The 21,762-nt window shown below is 36.9% G+C and overlaps 1 protein-coding gene across 2 annotated transcripts in view; it reads left to right on the plus strand.

Annotated features, from left to right (window-relative positions):
- The first annotated feature begins 1,965 nt into the window (after positions 1-1,965).
- The window catches only part of sema4ab (sema domain, immunoglobulin domain (Ig), transmembrane domain (TM) and short cytoplasmic domain, (semaphorin) 4Ab), a 67,727-nt gene continuing 47,930 nt past the window's right edge, over positions 1,966-21,762 (plus strand). The window contains exons 1-2 of one of the 2 annotated variants that reach the window (XM_079380388.1): positions 1,966-2,209; positions 12,323-12,577. In XM_079380388.1, the coding sequence (XP_079236514.1) occupies positions 12,484-12,577 (94 nt within the window). In that variant the 5' untranslated portion in view covers positions 1,966-2,209; positions 12,323-12,483. The remainder of the gene's footprint in view (positions 2,210-12,322; positions 12,578-21,762) is intronic. The other variant, XM_079380387.1, reaches the window with a different exon arrangement.

Here is a 21,762-nt window from a genome sequence, read left to right on the forward strand (position 1 = left end):
TCCATTGATGAGCAAGTAATGTAAAGCAGAAATTCTCCAAATCTGTTCCTTGGTGCTCATGGTGGGAAATGAAGGAAATAATAAAAAAATTGAAAATAAGAATATCGGGTAGGGTTATAGGTGTAGGGAGGGCTTTATTTTCCCAATAAGGTGGCATGCATTTAATCATTTCAATTAAAACTATAATTTGCACTCAATACGTTATTATTGCGTACTGTTTTATAATGTACTACAATACTGAGGTGCAGATAATTGCCACTATTTGCAATAAATAGTATAAATAGCAGAAAATCTTGCTATTTTAATATATTGTAAATAGAATCTATAGCTATATGCACTTAGTGTAAATAGCATATCGTTAAAAAATACACTTGGTGTAAATAGAATCCATTGCTATTTGCACTTAGTGTAAACAGCATCCATCGCTAAAAAATATGCTATTTGCACTTACAGTAGGTATCTATCGCTAAAAAAATATGCTATTTGCACGTAGAGTAAATAGCATCCATCGCTAAAAAAAAAATGCTATTTGCACGTAGAGTCAATAGCATTCATCGCTAAAAAATATGCTATTTGCACTTAGTGTAAATAGCGTCTATCGCTAAAAAAATATGCTATTTGCACTTAGAGTAAATAGCTATCGCTAAAAAATATGCTATTTTCACTTACAGTAAATATCTATCGCTAAAAAAATATGCTATTTGCACGTAGAGTAAATAGCATCCATCGCTAAAAAATATGCTGTTTGCACTTACAGTAAATATCTATCGCTAAAAAAATATGCTATTTGCACAGTGTAAATAGCGTCTATCGCTAAAAAAATATGCTATTTGCACTTAGTGTAAATAGCGTCTATCGCTAAAAAAATATGCTATTTGCACTTACAGTAAATATCTATCACTAAATAAATATGCTATTTGCACGTAGAGTAAATAGCATCCATTGCTAAAAATATGCTGTTTGCACTTACAGTAAATATCTATCGCTAAAAAAATATGCTATTTGCACAGTGTAAATAGCATCTATCGCTAAAAAAATATGCTATTTGCACTTACAGTAAATAGCATCCATCGCTAAAAAAATATGCTATTTGCACTTATTCTTGGTGCTCATGGTGGGAAATGAAGGAAATAATCAAAAAATTGAAAATAAGAATATCGGGTAGGCATATTTTTGTAGGGAGGACTTTATTTTCCCAATAAGGTGGCATGCATTTAATAATTTGAATTAAAACTATAATTTGCACTCAATACGTTATTATTGCATTCTCATTTATAATGTACTACAATACTGAGGTGCAGATAATTGCCACTATTTGCAATAAATAGTATAAATGGCAGAAAATCTTGCTATTTTAACATAGTGTAAATAGAATCTATAGCTATATGCACTTAGTGTAAATAGCATATCGTTAAAAAATACACTTGGTGTAAATAGCATCCATCGCTAAAAAATATGCTATTTGCACTTACAGTAAATATCATTAATCGCAAAAAAAATATGCTATTTGGACTTAGATTAAATATCTATCGCTAAAACATATGCTATTTGCACTTACAGTAAATATCTATCGCTAAAAAAATATGCTATTTGCACTTACAGTAAATATCTATCGCTAAAGAAATATGCTATTTGCACTTACAGTAAATAGCATCCATCACTAAAAAATATGCTATTTGCACTTAGAGTAAATAGCATTTATCGCTAAAAAAAATATGCTATTTGTACTTAGAGTAAATAGCATTTATCGCAAAAAAAAATATGCTATTTGTACTTAGAGTAAATAGCATTTATCGCTAAAAAAAATATGCTATTTGTACTTAGAGTAAATAGCATTTATCGCTATTTACACTGAGTGCAAATAGCCGCTGCCTTTTATTTTGGGGTGATTTTTTTCAGAAGAGTTTAATGTGTTGTTCCGCGTGTTACGGCTAAATGGCGCTGTTGTAAAGTGTAGCGGTGCAGGACTGTCTCTCGTCTCGTGGGCAAAACGGCGTTTACTCGTCAACAGCGTGGACACAATAGAGACGCGCGTTTACAGGAGGACGAGCTACAGTTAAAAGAAAGAGCGAGTTCTGTCACTAAACACAGACGGTGCTTCAGATTGTCGGTTTCTTCGAGTAGTAACGTTAGTTTGGGGGTTGTTCGTATTCAGAAACAGACGGAGGGAGGACTATCATAACAGACCCCGGAGAAGCACATGTTTGATGTGAGTAACGTTACGAGCGTTAAATCGTTGCACAGCCTAACGAAGTGAAATAATTGGATTCATTTACAATAAGAAGAAAAAAATGCATGAGCAAATCCAAAAAGTACTGTAGTGGGGCAATAACTGATAGAGAAGTATGTTTGTGGAGAGCGTGGACGGTTATCCAAATCAGGGCAAGCAGAGTTGAGTTGTGCAATGTGAAACAAACATTGACTGTGGTGGATTAATGAATGTGTGTTCAGTTAACCGTGTAGACACTAAACTTTGTCTAAAAAAAACTATGAGAACGCGAGAGAGACACTTGTTTTGCTCTGTATGTCTCTGTGTTTTTCAGTCTTGCCTGGTTAAGTTGCTTGTTCTGTTGTAATGTGTGCTTGCAGAGTCTATTATGCCGTGTTTGTGCCTTAAACTAACAATTATTCAGGTCTTGTACACAGCAGATACATCATTTAGGTACAGGAGCACATCAAGTTTGTTTTGAAAGGCATAGGCCTGTATAAATTCACATTACCTTTATAAAGTCATGTGTCAGGTGCTAGTTCTGAATATCAGGCTGATGTCTTCATGCATATTGTTACTTGGACCTGCAGTAATGCACTTGTTTATTAATTCAGTTCATTAATAGGTAGTTATACTGCAATTGTACCTACCTGACCTGTCAGTGCTGAATTACCAGTCAGTGAAAAACTGACTCTGTTTTGATCATACAGAGGTTTGCAAAATGCAAAAATAATGTAATGAGTATAATCAAGATCATGAGTGTGATTTGTTATTATGGGATGAACTACACCTGTGGTCATGCTGGAACACCTTAAGTCATGTCAGAAGAAGCTCCAGCTGCGTATTTTGTCATCCAGTGAAACTAATTTGAAAGTGATCAAATCTACCTGTCCTCTGAATATTATCACCTGTGCTGTGCTGATTGTGTTGGTGTTAGTCACTTTCTTTGCTCATGTTTTCATTCCTGTCTCGAAACACATCAGAGCTGTTTCACAGGCTATTTTTGTTTGCTGGATTCTATTCATTAAACACTTTTAAAATTATGTGGCGTTCTCACAGGGCTTCCTAACATGACTCTTTTAGCGTTATACTATAGTGCATCAGCAGCACACCTCATAACATCACTGCTGCCTGGTAATCACATCAGCTGTAGTCATGGCAACTGCACATGGGAATTGAAAGCTTTCACTGGGAGAGCAATTTTCTTCTCCTTCACTGACTCATCGCTTTTCCTCCACGGACTTGCTACGTGTTACCTGCTTGCATGCAAATGCCATCACCGGTTTTTCCTCAAGGTATCGCTGAATGCTCTTCCGGAGGCAGATTTTTCTGCTTCTTCACGTAAGCCTTGTGTTGATGCCAATGGCTGTTTTTTCCCCATCAAGCTGTTTTTTTTTAGACTCATTAATAGTTTTTGCTTTGCAATATAATTCTCAATTTTAGTTAAGCTTATTTTCTCTTCAATTTTCCTTATTTTGATGCAAAGAAAAGGTCAGGTTTCTTTGTTTTTTTGTTTTTTTTTTCATTTTCAAACGGTATTTAAATATATTAATACCTCATGGTATTATTTGTTGTTATGTTATATATTTCAACATTATATAGGCCTTTTTTTGCTCAGTAAAATTACTCTGTTACATGTATGAGAATTAACAGTGACAGTAATGGGAGCAGTACAAGTAAACTTGAGGATGCATTACAATTATGAGAATAATTAATTGGAGATAAAATGTGCTTGTTCTTATTTTTTTTCTCTGTTGATTTTGGCAAGAAATGAGACCTGGACTTGCTTTTTGCTTGCTTATTTACTTATGTATACGTACTTATTTATTAATTGGGTTATATCCATGGTTTCTCAAACCGAGATTCATGAGTTGATGGAAAGCTAATTATATATATATATATATATATATATATATATATATATATATATATATATATATATATATATATATATAAGATAAGAATAAAACACAAAAAAATGACATTTAGCTTGTTTACATGGATGAATGAATGATACATTTATTTAGCGCTTTGTGTATTGCTGTACACCCAAAGCGCTTTACAATCATGTGTGTGTGTGTGTGTGTGTGTGTGTGTGTGTGTGTGTGTGTGTGGGGGGGGGGGGGGTCTCCTCAACCACCACCAGTGTGCAGCATCCACTTGGATAATGCGACGGCACAATGCGCTCACCACACACCAGCTACAGGTGGAGAGGAGAGAGAGAGAGAGCCAATCAAGTGGATGGGGATTATTAGGAGGCATTGATAGACAAGGGCCAGTAGAGGGAATTTGGCCAGGACACCGGGGTTACACCCCTACTCTTTACGAGAAGTGCCATGGTATTTTTAATGACCACAGAGAGTCAGGACCTCGGTTTAACGTCTCATCCAAAACACGGTGCTTTTTGACAGTATAGTGTCCCCGAAACATTTTGACACTTGATTTCAGCCTCCACTCTTTGCTCTTCTTCAAAGGTCAGATTCTCTCTGAGCAGTCAGACCTGCTTTGATTATCGCTCGTTTTCCCCTGGGGTATTTCCCTGGAAATATTTCCAATGGAAAATGTCCCTGATTGGATGTTAGGGACATGTCAATTGTTAATGTAAAACAGTGCAACAGTTCCTGCAATATAATATCTTAAGGCCATATGATTTGTCAGCTGTAAGAGTAATGAAGCATGTTTTTTAGTACTTCAGAGATGTCCATTCATTATAAGTGGTTCTCAAATCCTTGTCCTAAAAAGGACCTACATATGGGAAGTTTACAAAATGTGAAACAACATCTTCAAGTAATAGGTGAGAGGCTGTAGTTTACATATCCTTTTTTTTAAAACAGATATGGATGTGAAAAGTATCAAATGATCTTACGGTAAACAAAAAGAGGAACCCTCTCAGTTAAATGAGCTGTTGTTTCATCTTTAAACTCTTTTTGACACTGTACAGGGCTTTGCTGGAGAACTTGTGTGTGTTTCTGCACCTAAAGCTTGTCATTGAAGTTCTGTATAGCATGGCAGAGGTGTCGATGTATGTTTAGGCCGAGGAATGGAAAGGCCAGGAGTATGCGGCTTGTGATGTAAAGTTTGTTTATCAGGCTTGCGTGACTAGAGGTGACACCTTTCAAGCAATCCTGACATGAACATTGACGGGGGGGTTGTGTATTATTTATCAAGTGGCTGAGGGCATTTTTGCACGTGTTATTGTCGGCTGACTTCAATTGCTTACAGAATGTTTTAGCATTTTATATTAAAATGACTGTGGCTTCCTTTGTTTCAGCGCAATTTTCTTATAAATAGCGTTCAAGCGCTTTGAAACGAGGCCCTGTGCATTTATAGCAGGCAACAGAATAGGGTGTCAGATTTATAGACATGCTGAATATAATTTATTGGCAACTTTAGGGGTTAAAGTTAGGGAGTAAAGCAAACTTGTGTGATCATAATGGCCACCTGTAAAGTGGGATTTAGGAAAATGAACTGGTTGTAACGACATTCTTACAATTCTGTTTTGTTGCCGGGTAAAAATGTATGTCACGACAGTCCCTAATTTGACTGTGGTGTAGATATTTTTGTACCGTTTTGATCCTGCTTCTGGCTCTGTGTGTAAACCAATTACAGAAACTTGTCCATGGACAATGGCAGAGGTTTTTAGTGTTTTGCTAAAGCGTACTCTGACAGCAATCTTCAGGACTGTCTTTTTAAAATTGTATTTTAGAGAAACATTCTTCTTCTTAAACTATCATTTACAAACAAAATCAAAGTGGATTATAGGTACCCTTCAAGTGGAGTTGGAAATATGGTAATTCTGAGTAGAGCCCTGCACGGGCCTTACATTTAGGCTCTAGCCCGGCCCTGGCCCGAGACGCTCAGGCCCTAGCCCGGCCCACGTCCGACAGCTTATCAGAATTACCGGCCCGAGCCCGTCCCCCCGTCCCCTCTTCTCCTAAAACAGTTTATACTACTGTTTCGGCTATTAAAATAATTATAAAATTATCACAATTATTATATTTCGTTTAATTTTTTTATTAAGTTAATTTAGAAAAACGTTTGGAGCATTTTTGTTCGTTAAGTTTTTGTTTTTTAAAGTAACGACCAAGCGGCCAGCGGCATGAGCTGATCATAGCCTATGTTTGATCAATTTAGCCTTCTCATATCATCATGACTTGCCTAAAATAAAATCTATAGATATACTAAAACAGTTCAAGCATATAACAATGTTTAAATGTTAAACCTGCGCTATAATAATAATGTGCGCTAGCCTATATCTAAGTTTGTGTGGAGAGTGGAAGCTAAAGTGTGCTCTGCAGGACATGGAGGCACCAGCGCAAACACTTGGATTGCTTTCAGTGGAAACAAATTAAAATGGCCTACGCCGTCATTTATTTATTTGATAAAGGTAGGAGTATTACATCATTCGGACCTGTAAAGGGTCTACTTGTATTTGTGTGCACTCACAATACCAACAAAAGGTAGTTCTTTTATAAAACAAAGAAAACAAACGTGATGTGCTTTCTGCCGTCGCGTTTTGAACAGGAGCGCTTCATAAAAATGAACCGAAGCTGAACGAATACATGCCTCACAGACATGATAAATATATCTATAGAAAGCTTTAAATTATCAGTTAACGAAATAAAAAAATCGAAAACAAAAACACTTTTTTATTATAATCGTAATCATAATCAATAAAGATGCATTTCTCTCTAAAGGCGCGTCTAATGAGGAGACGGCGAGTCAGGATCAGCAACTTCATCCTTGCTACACAGACTCAGAAAACATTCGTTTATTAGTAAATAATTCAATTATCTCCTTACTATTTCCCGCAGACACATTCATGGTTATGTTTGCTGGGATTTTGCAGCAAGCTTTAGCTTATTGTGCATTTGAACGCAGAACTATTCAGCTGCGCTGAAGTCACTTGCGCACCTGCTGCTGCTGCAGGACACTAAACACCATCGAGCTGCTCTCAGTCGCGTCAGCACGGTCTTGTTGTTTCCACCAGCACGGCAATTTTTTTCTTCACTAATCGATGGATGTCTATAATATAAAAATAAGGAGAAACCCAAAACAGGCCCGAGGCCCAGCCCGCATCTGAACTATGACGTGAAAATTGGCCTGAAGCCCGGCCCTAGAGGCGTAAAAAAGTCGGGGCCGTCGGGCCCGGGCTGAAATGCAAGGCTCTAATTCTGAGTTCCGAGCAAAGTGGGAAACTCTGAATTTTCGATGATATGCGAATTGGAAGGGTATTTTATTTTGAAACAGTCTGCAAGGGCAGAAGCACTGATCCATATAGAAAGAGAGGGATGTTAGTGAGTGGATTGTGAGCAAGTTAATCACTGAATTTGAACAGTTTTGCTTTATGTATAGAAAGTTGTGGGAAAGAAGTGATAAAAATGAATATGTTTTATGATTTTGAATTTACATGTAACTTTATGGCTCAGGTGATTGGTTTCAAAAACCTGGACAAAACTGGCTGCCAATGATCAAAGATGACAGAATTTCAGAATGCGCCAACCAAGCAACTGCCATTGAGATGAATGCGACCAGATAGCAGATAACCAAATATTATAAACCTCTTTGTTTAAAAAAAGAAACCCTATCACTGTAAAAAATAAAAGTGCTTTCAACTTAAAATAATTTGTTACCCCGGCTGCCTTAAAATTGTAAGTTTAGTCAACACAAATATCTAAGTTGTCACTTAGTACAATTTAACATTTTAAGTTGACTAAACTTATTTGAGTTTACTAAACTTAACATTTTAAGGCAGCCGGGGTAACAAATTATTTTATGTAGACTCAACAAATTTTTTACAGTGTATATAATTAGGCCATTAGGCCACGACTTCCCATCTAAAGAGAATAGACTTTGGATTGCATTGGTTGTTTTATAGAAGAAGTGTGTTGGGGGTAGGGTTCGGTACTGCTCACATTTTAACCAGTACGTTACCGGTATCGGTACCTGAAATTCGGTGACGGTTAGGGATGCATCGATCCGATACTCGGGATCGGTATCGGTATCGGCTCCGATACGGTCATTTTCTGCGGATCGGGTATCGGTCAGACGAGACTGATCCAAATCCGATATTGTGCGTATACTATTCTGTGTTATTGTTGAGCCCCACGAAAGGCACAAAAACATTATAAAGCATCATAAAGTTTTCGTGCACTATATTTCAAGTGTTCTGAAGCTGTTCCATAGTTTAATCTGAGGTACAGATGAATATTTAAGTCTTTAAATTCAAGTTCAGGTAAACTCTTCTCTCCGCCGCGGCTGTCTGTCATCCTCCATTCAGCATTCAAACTGCGTGTCGCGTTCGGTTACTACAGTCAAACTCTCTTCAAGAGCGCACAGTTACTGAGGTTTAAAACTGTTCAAAGAAAAGGCTTAATAAACTTACGCACAGATTTAATACACTACGCATCAATATCTCTTCCCTTTGTACTTTCAACGTTTCTATGCGGACGATTTTTCCGATTTTATAGATTAATTTGAATTTAATGTTTTGCCACGATTTTATTTTTTAGAAATTGAGGAATTACAATTTTGAATAGAAATACCAAACCTCAGAATTAGACACTTTGATAATATACCAAAGATAACAGTAAAGAGAAAAGAACGATCCAACCGCATGTCGGCGCACGTGATTAACGGCTCACGTGTGATGCGCTCATATCGCGAGGCGCCGTTCTCACACAATGCGCTTTTGTGTTGTCAAAGATGCGACGTGGGCAGTGGAATAGGAAAAACATGCAAGAAGATGGGAGTGAACTTCTTTTAACTTGAGCGCCACGCGTTTAGACTGCCCTTTCATGCATGAGAGGAACACGACAGTCAAACACGTCCATTTTTACATAAAAAAAAAACAATGGAAAAGAAGCGCAAGCGAAAAAACAAAACCTATGACTACTACTGCATGTCTGATATTTCATTTTGCATCATTGTGACTTTGCTGTTGTTTTTACAGAACATTTATAGTTAATAATAGTTTATTTCTGTTATACCTTCAGTCATTTTGAATTTGAAGTACCTTGACTTTCTGAAGTTTGTACAATATGTAGTTTATGCATTTTTCTGCAGATATACAAGTAGGGCTGGGTATCGAGTTCGATACTTTTTAGGCACCGACCGAATTGCCTCGATACCACCGAGTATCGAAAAACGTCAAATTTCGATACCTAAGGGGTTAATCTCATCACCGTCAGTGAGCCAATAAGCCTGCAGCACTAGCTGTGTTTGACTAGAATCGGCGCGGCGCTGATTGTTCAGTGTTTGACATCCGCGAGAGCGTTTCGAAAGCGTACGGAGCAGTCTGCTCTCTATATCGCGCAGTTTCGCTTACTTGACACAGACTGAAGCTCGTGTGACATTCCAGCGTCTCCCGTCCCACTAAATGAGGACATAAACACATGAACAACAGCTCTAGAACTGCTCTGAGAGTCACTTCATGAGCATTTTACCATTTGATTTGAGTAAAACTTGCGTCATATCATATACACACAGAACTGTATAGGTATTCCCGGAAACCCGTCAAAATAAAAGTTCGGTTTAACTTGGAAGACACTGCGTCAGAAATAAATTAATATTGTTCAGCAGAGTGTACATACTGCTACTACTAGGCTACTATTAAAATTATTAAAACTCTTATTTTTTTAATTAATGGTCACACAACATTTCCATGTTTTAATTTTAATAGTAAAATTTTGTTTCATAAGGCTGTTTTAAGAATAAATTTGAATAAACTAAGTAGTTTTTATGCATTCAAATAATTAGACATACTACAACATAGAATTTAATAACAATAAAACATTGTGAAAGAAAATAAAACACCCACTTATGAAAGTGGATAAAGATTTTAAATTTCTTGAAGTCTTTAACAACCTAGAATAAATTAATGGAAATGATGATTCTGTCTGAGCTATGCGTTTTAAAACGAGCACGCACTAGTGTAAACTGAAAACTATTTGAGCTTTATTAAAATTATTTGTACTGATTTATTGTGTTGGCTATATTTTGTTCCTTTGTGCAGTGGCTCAGGAGATGAGTCTTTGAGTCTGTATACATGTCAACAAGCTGAAAAATAAAAAAAAAACAAAGTTTTTTGAGATAATGTAATCTTGTTAAAATGGTTTTCATAAAATTGGTATCGAAAAAAGTATCGTTCAGGAACCGGTATCGAACTCAAGGCATCGATATCGATATCGAGCATTTTTGAACGATACCCAGCCCTATATACAAGTGATTTGTTTAACATTTACATGTTGACAACTTCATGGGTGGTGGCGTGGTGCACTTGGAATAGAATTTTCAAGTTGACTAGTTAAAAATAGGTCAAATGTTCTAAAAAAAAAATCTAGATTAAATTTTTTTGCCAGATTGCCCAGCCCTAGCTCATACTCTATTAATATTGCTTGTATTTATCTTTTTCATGTTGCTTACCATTTGTGCTGCACAGTTGAATGATTCCTTAGATTGGTTTGGAGGGGTATGTCATTATATAAGTGACTCATATGTTAGGCTAAATGTACAGACATATGATTTTAATCTGGCGGATAAAACAGTTGGGAAAAAAAAATATTAAATGTACATAGGATGTACCTGAGCTATATCTAGAAATCAGAATATTATAAAGACCAATAATGGGTTCCTTGCTGCTGTCACCTCTTGGTTTGCTTAGTTGGGGTTTAAAAGACACTAGCCACTGAATTTGATTCCACTGGATTATGAATCAGTAGCTGCATATAAACGTTGATTAAAAAAAGCTATTACAGTGCATCTACTACCCAGAAAACGTGAAAAGAACAACCCAGTAAAACACTGGGTTAACAATATTACTGCCCCTTAATCTGTAGCAGTTTTAACGCCATGGTGAATTTCAAGCAAAGCACGCTGACTGTTCTGTCTTTGGCTGCGCTGATGAGCACAGAACACTGTTTAGAGTCCCAGCCTCAGAGGAGACAAAAGAACAGTGGATTTATTGATTTATTTACTGTATATTACACTGATGCCACACAGATCTAATATAAATATGCAATTTCTTCCCCAGCTGTTTACCTTCACAGACATAACTGACTGTTTTTGTAACTTCTGTGTGTTTTCAACATGTATTTGTTGGTTTAAGCACAATAAGACATGAAAGAGAACTAGGTTTAGTACTCACATGCCGTGTGACTGATGCTTTCTGTGCGTGTGCTTCGGATGTGTGCGCTCAGAAAACCGAATATCAGAAGTTTAAACTGATGCATTTATAGAGACATGCATGAAATGGCGTGATTCTGCTTGCACTCTAAATAGGCATTTTCAAAATGATATAATAAATGATCTGTGATGTATTGCATATTGTAAAAAGGGGTATAATGATCATATGACTGTTACATAAACCAGGTGACCTGTAAATGCGAAAAAAACGGTTTCTATTGCAGTCTTGCGACATATTACTTTTTAAAAATTGACTGAAAAACCACCTCATGCGAACGTAAAAACTTTTTTGTGATATATGGGAGTTGTTATTGATCAGGATCATTGGTCCCTGTGTGATGGTCAAGAGTGCATTTCACGTCAACAAGTGTTTAGTAAATCTTGGTTTACCCAAGCACAAGACACCAGTCACCATGTTTCTGTTATTGCCTCACAGGGATTTCCATCAAACTGTCATTAGATCAGGCATGATTCAACATGATTTATCCTGAAAACCCTTCACCTCCATTGAGTTTTCCATTTCCTGCCCCACACTCACTGACGAGAGAACCCCCATGCACCCAGTTTCCAATCCACTGCAAAGTTATTTTAATGTTTTTATTATACATTGTGAATATGTATAGATATGCCTATATTAAATAGAAAAAAATAGCATATTGCTATGTTTCTGCTCCGCACTGCTCATGGTCTTATTACATTTTATCATTGTACTGACTTTCTCTGGATGGTGGTCAATCTCTTTTTCAATCGTATGAATGTTAAAATGTAACTTAAATGTCCTTCCTCAGTCATGTGCTGATGTATGCAATCTCTTGAATGTTTCTTAAGCTTATACAAAATTCTGAAAGAGGAAGAGGTGACTTCAGAGGAAGTGATGACTTAAAGTGCTCGCCTACCGATTTCTAACCCACTCTTATTTTTTCTGCTCAGATGAGATGACGGCAGACTGCTTTGGCTGTTTGAAGTGGTGTCCCTGTGGGCTACTCAGTGTTGAAAGGACAGGAGCCGAACCCGACAGCGACAGATAGACCAGTCTTTGGCTTCAGCTCATCTGTGGTGCACAGCGGTTGTCCTCCTGGTTGTCCATCAGGATGTTGTATTCAGCGTCACTCTGTGCCTGTCTGTCTCTTCTGACTGTCCTCAGCTGTCATCCTCATATCCTCCCCCGACTCTCTTTTCCCATGGGTAAGGCTCATTTTTAAACTTGTGAAGATTTTGAACTGCAATTTAGAGTAACACTTTTTTTTTTTTTTTTTTTTTTTACGCCGTTAGATATTGTAACAACTTTTCTGAGCCGCTGTTGTTTTCTTTATCTTCAGCCTATAGTGGTTATCAGGAGGTAAATTAAGGTGAATTTCATACTCAAGTACAGAATTAAACCAGACCTAAAGACCTCTGTGCCACTTGAGCTAAACATACACGTAAAAATACCCTTAGGATGCTTTACATCCTCGTATCAACGTTGTAAATAATTGCATTTGAAAGTAACTTTTAATAGCATGAATGTGACACCTTCAGATCAGTGTTATTTTAGAATTTGTATTTACTTTTATAGAATTTATTAACATTTTATATTAGCTACTTGTGTATTTAAAAAATAAATTATTTACTATTTCATTTTATTATTATATATTACTTTTTTTAACCTATTTATTAGGGATGGGCGATATGGCCTAAAAATTTTATCACGATAATTTCAGGTAATTATTGCGATAACGATACAAATGACGATAATATATATATATATATTTATACATATATATATATATATATATATATATATATATATATATATATATATAAATTAAGTTTTAAAGATTAAGATTATTTCATATAGTATTATTAATGTAATTAACTTGAAACTTTTGTTTTTACCTTTGTAATGGCATTTTTCTAACTATTAAAAGTATGGCATCTTTTATGTCAAATTCAAATTGGACGTTTTTCCACTCTTTGTAAACACCATTTTTCTGTACACTTTGCATATTACGGTAGTTTGCTCCTCATCTGATTTTCTGTAACCAAACCAGTTGCAAATTGTGGAGGTAGCTCCTCGCGTAACAACAAGCTCCTCCTCATGGTGCGTTCACACCAGACGCGACTGAAGCGTTAAGCGCGAATGATTTACATGTTAAGTCAATGCAAAGACGCGAATAGACATCCTGCCGCGCAATTCGCGCGAATGACGCAGCGCGAATTGAGCGTTTAGAGCGAAATTCTATATTATGCTCTCTGTGGCAGTCATACATGTGCGCCTGGCAGAAGCCCCGCCCATGACGCGAATTCGCATCTCTTGTGCAGTGAATTTCACGCGCGAATGAAGCGAGTAAACCCAAAATGTTCACGCGTCCAACCACGCGCGAATAGCGCGATTTATTCGCGCAAGTCGCGTCCGGTGTGAACGCACTGTCAGCCTCACGTCCGCCTTCCGCCATGCTTGTTTTCACTCCGCACGTGAACAGTGAATCGGGCGCGTACAAAACTACGTCATCAACTAGACTTATCGTTATTATCGTGAGGAGACAAATTTTTATCGTGAGGAGAATTTTCAACGGTATATCGCAAACGATAAGATATCGCCCATCCCTACTATTTATATAATTTTTTGTTTAAATTTATTTGATTTAGGTTTAAGTATTTTTATTATGCGCATTTGTCTTTTTTATATTTCTATTTACCCTTAATTTTGTTTATCTTCAGTTTTAATAATTTTAGTACTTCAGCTTAACGAAAAATAAATGTAAATATTGCCTTGCCAATTAACTGAAATTGCTTTTATCTAATATTTTTATTTTAGTTTCATCTATTTTTAATACAAACCCGATTCCAAAAAAGTTGGGACACTGTACAAATTGTGAATAAAAACAGAATGCGATGATGTGGAAGTTTCAAATTTCAATATTTTATTCAGAATACAACATAGATTACATATCAAATGTTTAAACTGAGAAAATTTATCATTTTAAGGGAAAAATAAGTTTATTTTAAATTTCATGGCATCAACACATCTCAAAAAAGTTGGGACAAGGCCATGTTTACCACTGTGTGGCATCCCCTCTTCTTTTTATAACAGTCTGCAAACGTCTGGGGACTGAGGAGACAAGTTGCTCAAGTTTAGGAATAGGAATGTTGTCCCATTCTTGTCTAATACAGGCTTCTAGTTGCTCAACTGTCTTAGGTCTTCTTTGTCGCATCTTCCTCTTTATGATGCGCCAAATGTTTTCTATGGGTGAAAGATCTGGACTGCAGGCTGGCCATTTCAGTACCCGGACCCTCCTTCTACGCAGCCATGATGTTGTAATTGATGCAGTATGTGGTCTGGCATTGTCATGTTGGAAAATGCAAGGTCTTCCCTGAAAGAGACAACGTCTGGATGGGAGCATTAGGGCTGGGTATCGAGTTCGATACTTTTTAGGCACCGACCGAATTGCCTCGATACCACCGAGTATCGAAAAACGTCTTGTCGTTCGGTACCAAATTTCGATACCTAAGGGGTTAATCTCATCACCGTCAGTGAGCCAATAAGCCTGCAGCATTAGGTGTGTTTGACTAGAAGCGGCGCGGTGCTGATTGATCAGTGTTTGACATCCGCGAGAGCGTTTCGAAAGCGCACGGAGCAGTCTGCTGTCTATATCGCGCGGTTTGTTTTCTACACACAGACTGAAGCTCGCGTGACGCTCGCGGTGATTTCAGCGTCTGCAGCCTAACTAAATGAGGACATAAACACATGAACAAAATCTCCAGAACTGCTGTGAGAGTCAATTAATGGGCATTTTACAGTTTGATTCGAGTAAAACTTGCGTCATATCATATACACACAGAACTGTAAAGGTATTCCAGACAACCCGTCAAAATAAAAGTTCGGTTTCACTTGGAAGACACTGCAGCAGAAATAAATTAATATTGTTCAGCGGACAGTACATACTGCTACTACTAGGCTACTATTAAAATTATTAAAACTTTATTATTATTTTTTAGAAATTATCACACAACAGTTATTCCATTTTTTTTATTTTAATAGTAAACCCCCTTTGTTTGCCAAAATAAATAAACTTTGATTTTCAATAATTTAAAGAAATGTAATTAATGTTTTATGTCTTCATTTGAAAACCAGATACAGAACACAGAATTTCTGAGGAAAAATAAAACCTTTAAGAATAAATTTAAATAAACTAAGTTGTTTTTATGCATTCAAATAATTAGACATACTACACCAGAATTTAATAACAATAAAACATATGGTGAAAGAAAATAAAACACCCACTTATGAAAGTGGATGAAGATTTTAAATTTCTTGAAGTCTTTAACAACCTAGAAGTGATGATGTGTTTTAAAATGAACATGCACTAATGTAAACGTAGCCTAACAGATGTGTAAACTGAAAACAATTTGAACTTTATTAAAATTATTTATTTATTGTGTTGGATATATTTTGTTCCTTTGTGCAGTGGCTCAGGAGATGAGGCTTTGAGTCTGTATAAATATCAATATTAAAAAATATTTTTTTGAGATAATGTAATCTTATTAAAACTGATTTCATAAAACTGGTATCGAAAAAAGTATCGTTCAGGTACCGGTATCGAACTCAAGGTAAAATTTTTGAACGATACCCAGCCCTAGGGGAGCATATGTTGTTCTAGAACTTGGATATACCTTTCAGCATTGATGGTGCCTTTCCAGATGTGTAAGCTGCCCATGCCACACGCACTCATGCAACCCCATACCATCAGAGATGCAGGCTTCTGAACTGAGCGCTGATAACAACTTGGGTTGTCCTTGTCTTCTTTAGTCAGGATGACATGGCGTCCCAATTTTCCAAAAAGAACTTCAAATTTTGATTCGTCTGACCACAGAACAGTTTTCCACTTTGCCACAGTCCATTTTAAATAAGCCTTGGCCCAGAGAAAACGCCTGCGCTTCTGGATCATGTTTACATATGGCTTCTTTTTTGACCTATAGAGTTTTAGCCGGCAACGGCGAATGGCACGGTGGATTGTGTTCACCGACAATGTTTTCTGGAAGTATTCCTGAGCCCATGTTGTGATTTCCATTACAGTAGCATTCCTGTATGTGATGCAGTGCCGTCTAAGGGCCCGAAGATCACGGGCATCCAGTATGGTTTTCCGGCCTTGACCATTACACACAGAGATTGTTCCAGATTCTCTTCTGAATCTTTGGATGATATTATGCACTGTAGATGATGATAACTTCAAACTCTTTGCAATTTTTCTCTGAGAAACTCCTTTCTGAAATTGCTCCACTATTTTTCGCCGCAGCATTGGGGGAATTGGTGATCCTCCATCTTGACTTCTGAGAGACACTGCCACTCTGAGAGGCTCTTTTTATACCCAATCATGTTGCCAATTGACCTAATAAGTTGCAAATTGGTCCTCCAGCTGTTCCTTATATGTACATTTAACTTTTCCGGCCTCTTATTGCTACCTGTCCCAACTTTTTTGGAATGTGTAGCTCTCATGAAATCCAAAATGAGCCAATATTTGGCATGACATTTCAAAATGTCTCACTTTTAACATTTGATATGCTATCTATAGTCTATTGTGAATAAAATATAAGTTTATGAGATTAGTAAATTATTGCATTCCTTTTGTATTCATAATTTGTACAGTGTCCCAACTTTTTTGGAATCGGGTTTGTAGCTTTAGTTTTAATTAACAGTAACAACCCTCTTTCAAATTGTCTTGAAGCTTTTTTTTTTCTTTTTTTTTTTTCTGTAAAATGTATCAACACTTTGAATGATAAATTAATTAAATATTAATATTTTCAAAACATTAACCACCAAATGATGGGGTTCAACATGCTGCAATTTCGTAAAGTCTCACTTAAGGGCCTTAGTGTAATAATCAAATTATTATAATATAAAAAAATGTATAATAAAATAATCAATTTTAATTTCTTGGTATCTGAATGTTAGCTTTAGATTTTTTATATATATATATATATATATATATACGCTCTAATTTAATAATGAAATTTGTCACTGTCAGTAGTGTTACTGCTTTTCATTTTTTAATTAGGCATGACAAAGTATATCAGCAATTTTAAATGAGATCTTGTTTAAAATGAAATGAAGACAATTTAATAATGCCCTACACGGCTGTGGAATGACCCTAGTGCACTTGGTTTAGCCGTGCACTGCAGTGACTGGTACAGGTGCTTATTGAAAGACTTGGATTAGATGAAATGCTAAACTATGATTATGCCGGCAAGACCTGCAAGAACATGGCTAGTATTTTTAAGTTATTTGTAGAATGTCATAGTAATCATTATTGTCTGTTAAGTTCATACCTGCAAACTTGTTGCTTTTTGGCAACAATCGCCGCTTTTATTGTCAATTGGGTCATTCACGTGAATCGTGTAGAACCGGAGAGGTTTTATTTTTTTGGGGGGGGGGGGGGTGTCTTGCGTTAATTGACATCTGGGCCGATCGGAATCTCTACTGAGCTCGCGCCTGTCAAGAGAGGGAGGTGGGGGTGGGCTTGCGTGCCATGTAGGCCATTATTGGACAATTCTTATAAATGACATTTTTTCTGGACCAATCGGAATCTCAGCGCTTGGTTCAGGATCTTGAAACACACTGCCATCTGTGTTCGCGCCTGTCAAGAGACACCTGACCTAATGTGGAAACTCTGATGGAAATTGAATTCAAGGTAAATCAGTCTTTTTGGAGCTAAACAACAGATATTTGTTTGCTTAAGTCAAATAACGTCAGCTAAGTTAGCGGTTTTTTTTTCATACAGTTAGCCTATGCTTCGAGCAAAATGCTTAATAGCAAGCAATACAAGCGGATCCAATGCTGGAATTTCCGTTAGCAAGATAGCAAATTTTCTAGCCATCTAACATTGTTAGCTAGTTGTAATGTTAATTCCTGCATTGTCTGACCGTCTTGCTAACTAAAGTTAACCATTTAGCTTGCTACGTAAGTATATAGTATTTCAGATAGCCAACTTAGGTTGCAACCTTATCATTAGCCCCTAACTTAAGCCAGGTGCTCTGCCCTGAGTTCTGGCTACTACTCCAATTCTGAGCTACCCTGATTAACGACACGTTATGGAGGTTGTCGTGTGCGCAGCAGTCATTCAAGTCAGCTGGATGTAGCCCTACTTTTAAAGCGTTTTTGATGTGTTGATGTGGGTAGATGTGACTGTTTAGACAACAGCTGATGCGAGAGTAATACAGTGTAACAAAGCAATTTGACGTCTTGTTGCATTGGATGCGCCGCATTACTTGTAAACAATGTCTATTCTGAATCTGGCGAACGTGCAAGGCTAATGCGTTCACAGTGTCGGCGTCGCCCATTCTGCCCCCCCCCCCCCCCCCCCCAACACTGTCACCTTTTTTTCTCTGATGAGTTTGCAGGTCTGTAAGTTGCATATGAGCAACAAGTTAAATATTATGAGTATGTGATATAGTGATCAGTAAATTATGAAAATGAATGCTTATTATTAAGAGTGCATTATTTCATAAAGGATTTTCAGACATGAAGCACTTTAAGAGATTATTGTCCACAACTTTGAGTCAGTCTGATTCAGTTTGCACAAAATGTTTATCCACTTTTATCATTTGTGTATCTTTAAATTCCAACCGGGCTAGAAATGTTAGTCCATTAAATAGCTTTCTCTTGGACAATGATTTAGTTTTTCACTAACAAGAAAAGATAACAAGCAAAAAGCCAAGAGAGGTCATTACAACAAATATCGTTCCATGTAGATCATACTTTTTGCTCTGATTAGAAAGCATTGGACATACGAGGAATGAAAGACCCTGCATGGGCCCTCTTTACAGGAAGCGTCTGTCCTTCTCCTCAATGGGAGCTGTGATGCAGACGTCCTCAAATGGTCTCTTGATATAATTCTGAAACTTCTAGTTAAGGTTTAATTTCCGCTGTGGCCTCACAGTAACTTAAACAAGGTACTTCTCTCAGGTTATTCAAATCTAGGAACTTGTAGCAGACTTTATTGGCATATAAATCTGTCATTGATTTGATTAATACTGTTCTTATATGTTAGCTTTGACGTGCATAAGGATTTTAGTCAAGTTTTTATTGGTTTGATTGCTTAACAAATAGTATTGCCACAGTATCAATACAAAGAATTGGAATGCTTACTAAAGCTGCGTTTATTTAATCAAAAACACAGTAAAAACTGTAATATTATGAAATATTATTACAATCAAAATAACGGTTTTCTATTGCTATATATTTTAAAATTTAATTTATCCCTGTGATGCAAAGCTGAATTTTCAGCATAATTTCTCCAGTCTTCAGTGTCACATGATTCTTCAGAAATTATACTAATATGCTGATTTGCTGCTCAAGAAATATTTCAGATGTGCCTCATGATATTTTTGTGGAAAACATTATAGTTTAAGGATCATTTGATGAATATAAAGCAAATTTTAAATCTTACAATTGAATGCGTCCTTGCTGATTAAATGATCAATTACTTAAAAAAAAAGTTTGCTGACCCTAAACTTCTGAATAGTAGAAAAATAATAACGTCTTAATTAAGAATAATAATTGCAAAATACAATATAAAATAAAAAACAATAATACAAAGTAAGCATTGCGATACTGATTTGATAATATATTTTCATTTCTTTGGTACAAATAAATGTCTTGGTCAAATAATTTGACCCTCTAACACACATTAATGCGCTTTGTGGTTTTAGGGTAATACATTTAGGTCACAGACAAGGAAGTTGAAACAGCCTACTTCTGAGAAACAAGAAAGTAAACCGATGAATTCGCTGATTATAGTTGAAAGTGGTTTAGTTTCTTCTTAATGAATGGAGAAATGTTCTCTGAACTGCAGTTATTTGATAAGAGGAGGCCAGTCTGTGAGTTGGCAAAGCAGGGCAGAATCAGGCTGACCTGGCAAAAGTCACAAGAATCTGTTAAAAGGAGTTTCTCCTTGTTTATATGAACAATTGAAAGATGGATATACAGTTGCTTAGACATGCAGATACATCAGTTTCGCTGATTCAGGATCAGTTATTTGACCTGTGAGTGTTTGCTTACTCTTCATATAAATGGCCAGACGTGAGTGTGAAGATTACAGGACTTAATTCAGACCGAGTCCCTGTTTACCAGCCGTGCCAGAGTGAGTGAGTCAGATCACACTCATGCAGGTGATTGAGTCTGATGTAAAGATGACACCTGCAAAGCTATCATTTTCTGCTGTAGAGACATGAAAACCAGACTTGATCAAATAAGCAGTAGCCTGCATCAGTATATGCTTTTTGAGTTCTTTTATTTTTAGCAATATGAAGTGTAAATTATTATTTCAGGTATATTTACATCCAGACATTTCAAGGGGTTATATCATTATTTTATGTATGTATTTATTACAGGTGAGTTTTTGTGCATGTAGCTACATTTACATGCACCCAAATAATCAGTTAATAATCGGATTAATGGCTCAATCGAATAAAAAAAAGTATTCATGTATTCTCCATCGAGCCGAATAAAATTCTGATTTAATTGAAGGTTGTGGTGTAGCTTCAATAATATGATCAACAGGAAAAAATTAAGCATGCCAAATCTTTTTATTCAGATTCAGCATCTATATCTTGTGCACGTTTGTCATACGTCTAAGCAACTGCTCAGTGGAGTAATTAGGGCCCAAGCCAGTAAGGCGCAGGGCCCTATTGTTTTTCTAAGGATTATTATTTTTATTATTAGGGCCCAAGCCAGTAAGGCGCAGGGCCCTATTGTTCTTCTAAGGATTATTAGGGCCCAAGCCAGTAAGGCGCAGGGCCCTATTGTTCTTCTAAGGATTATTAGGGCCCAAGCCAGTAAGGCGCAGGGCCCTATTGTTCTTCTAAGGATTATTAGGGCCCAAGCCAGTAAGGCGCAGGGCCCTATTGTTTTTCTAAGGATTATTATTTTTATTTTTTTTATTTTTTATTTCGACTATCCGGGCACTTTTGGGGGCCTTAACGTGCCCGAAAACTCTTGAAAATTGGCACGCACGTTGGAACCTGCGGCCATTAGGACGCCGCTGAGGCTGGGACCCGGGCGTGGCACAGGGGCTCTACGGCGCCCCCTGGAAAATTGTCAGAAAGCTTGATGTATAGCTCACACATACTTGCACGTATTCATATGAAACTCGGTACACATATAGAACTCATTGAGCTGAACAACTTCCGCGCAGCATGTCATAGGCTCCGCCCAACAGGAAGTCGGCTATTCAGGGCTGTTTGAAAAGCGCATGCTCTGGAATTTGATATACTCCTCTGAGGATTTCCATACGATTGCCACCAAACTCGGTGAACATGATCTCAAGACATTGGGGACGCTAAATTGCGAAGATATTTTTGATATGTCGAACGGTTTGCCCTTGGCGAGGCGA

Source organism: Barbus barbus (genome assembly GCF_936440315.1).
Source record: "Barbus barbus genome assembly, chromosome: 27".
Taxonomy (NCBI): Eukaryota; Metazoa; Chordata; class Actinopteri; order Cypriniformes; family Cyprinidae; genus Barbus; species Barbus barbus.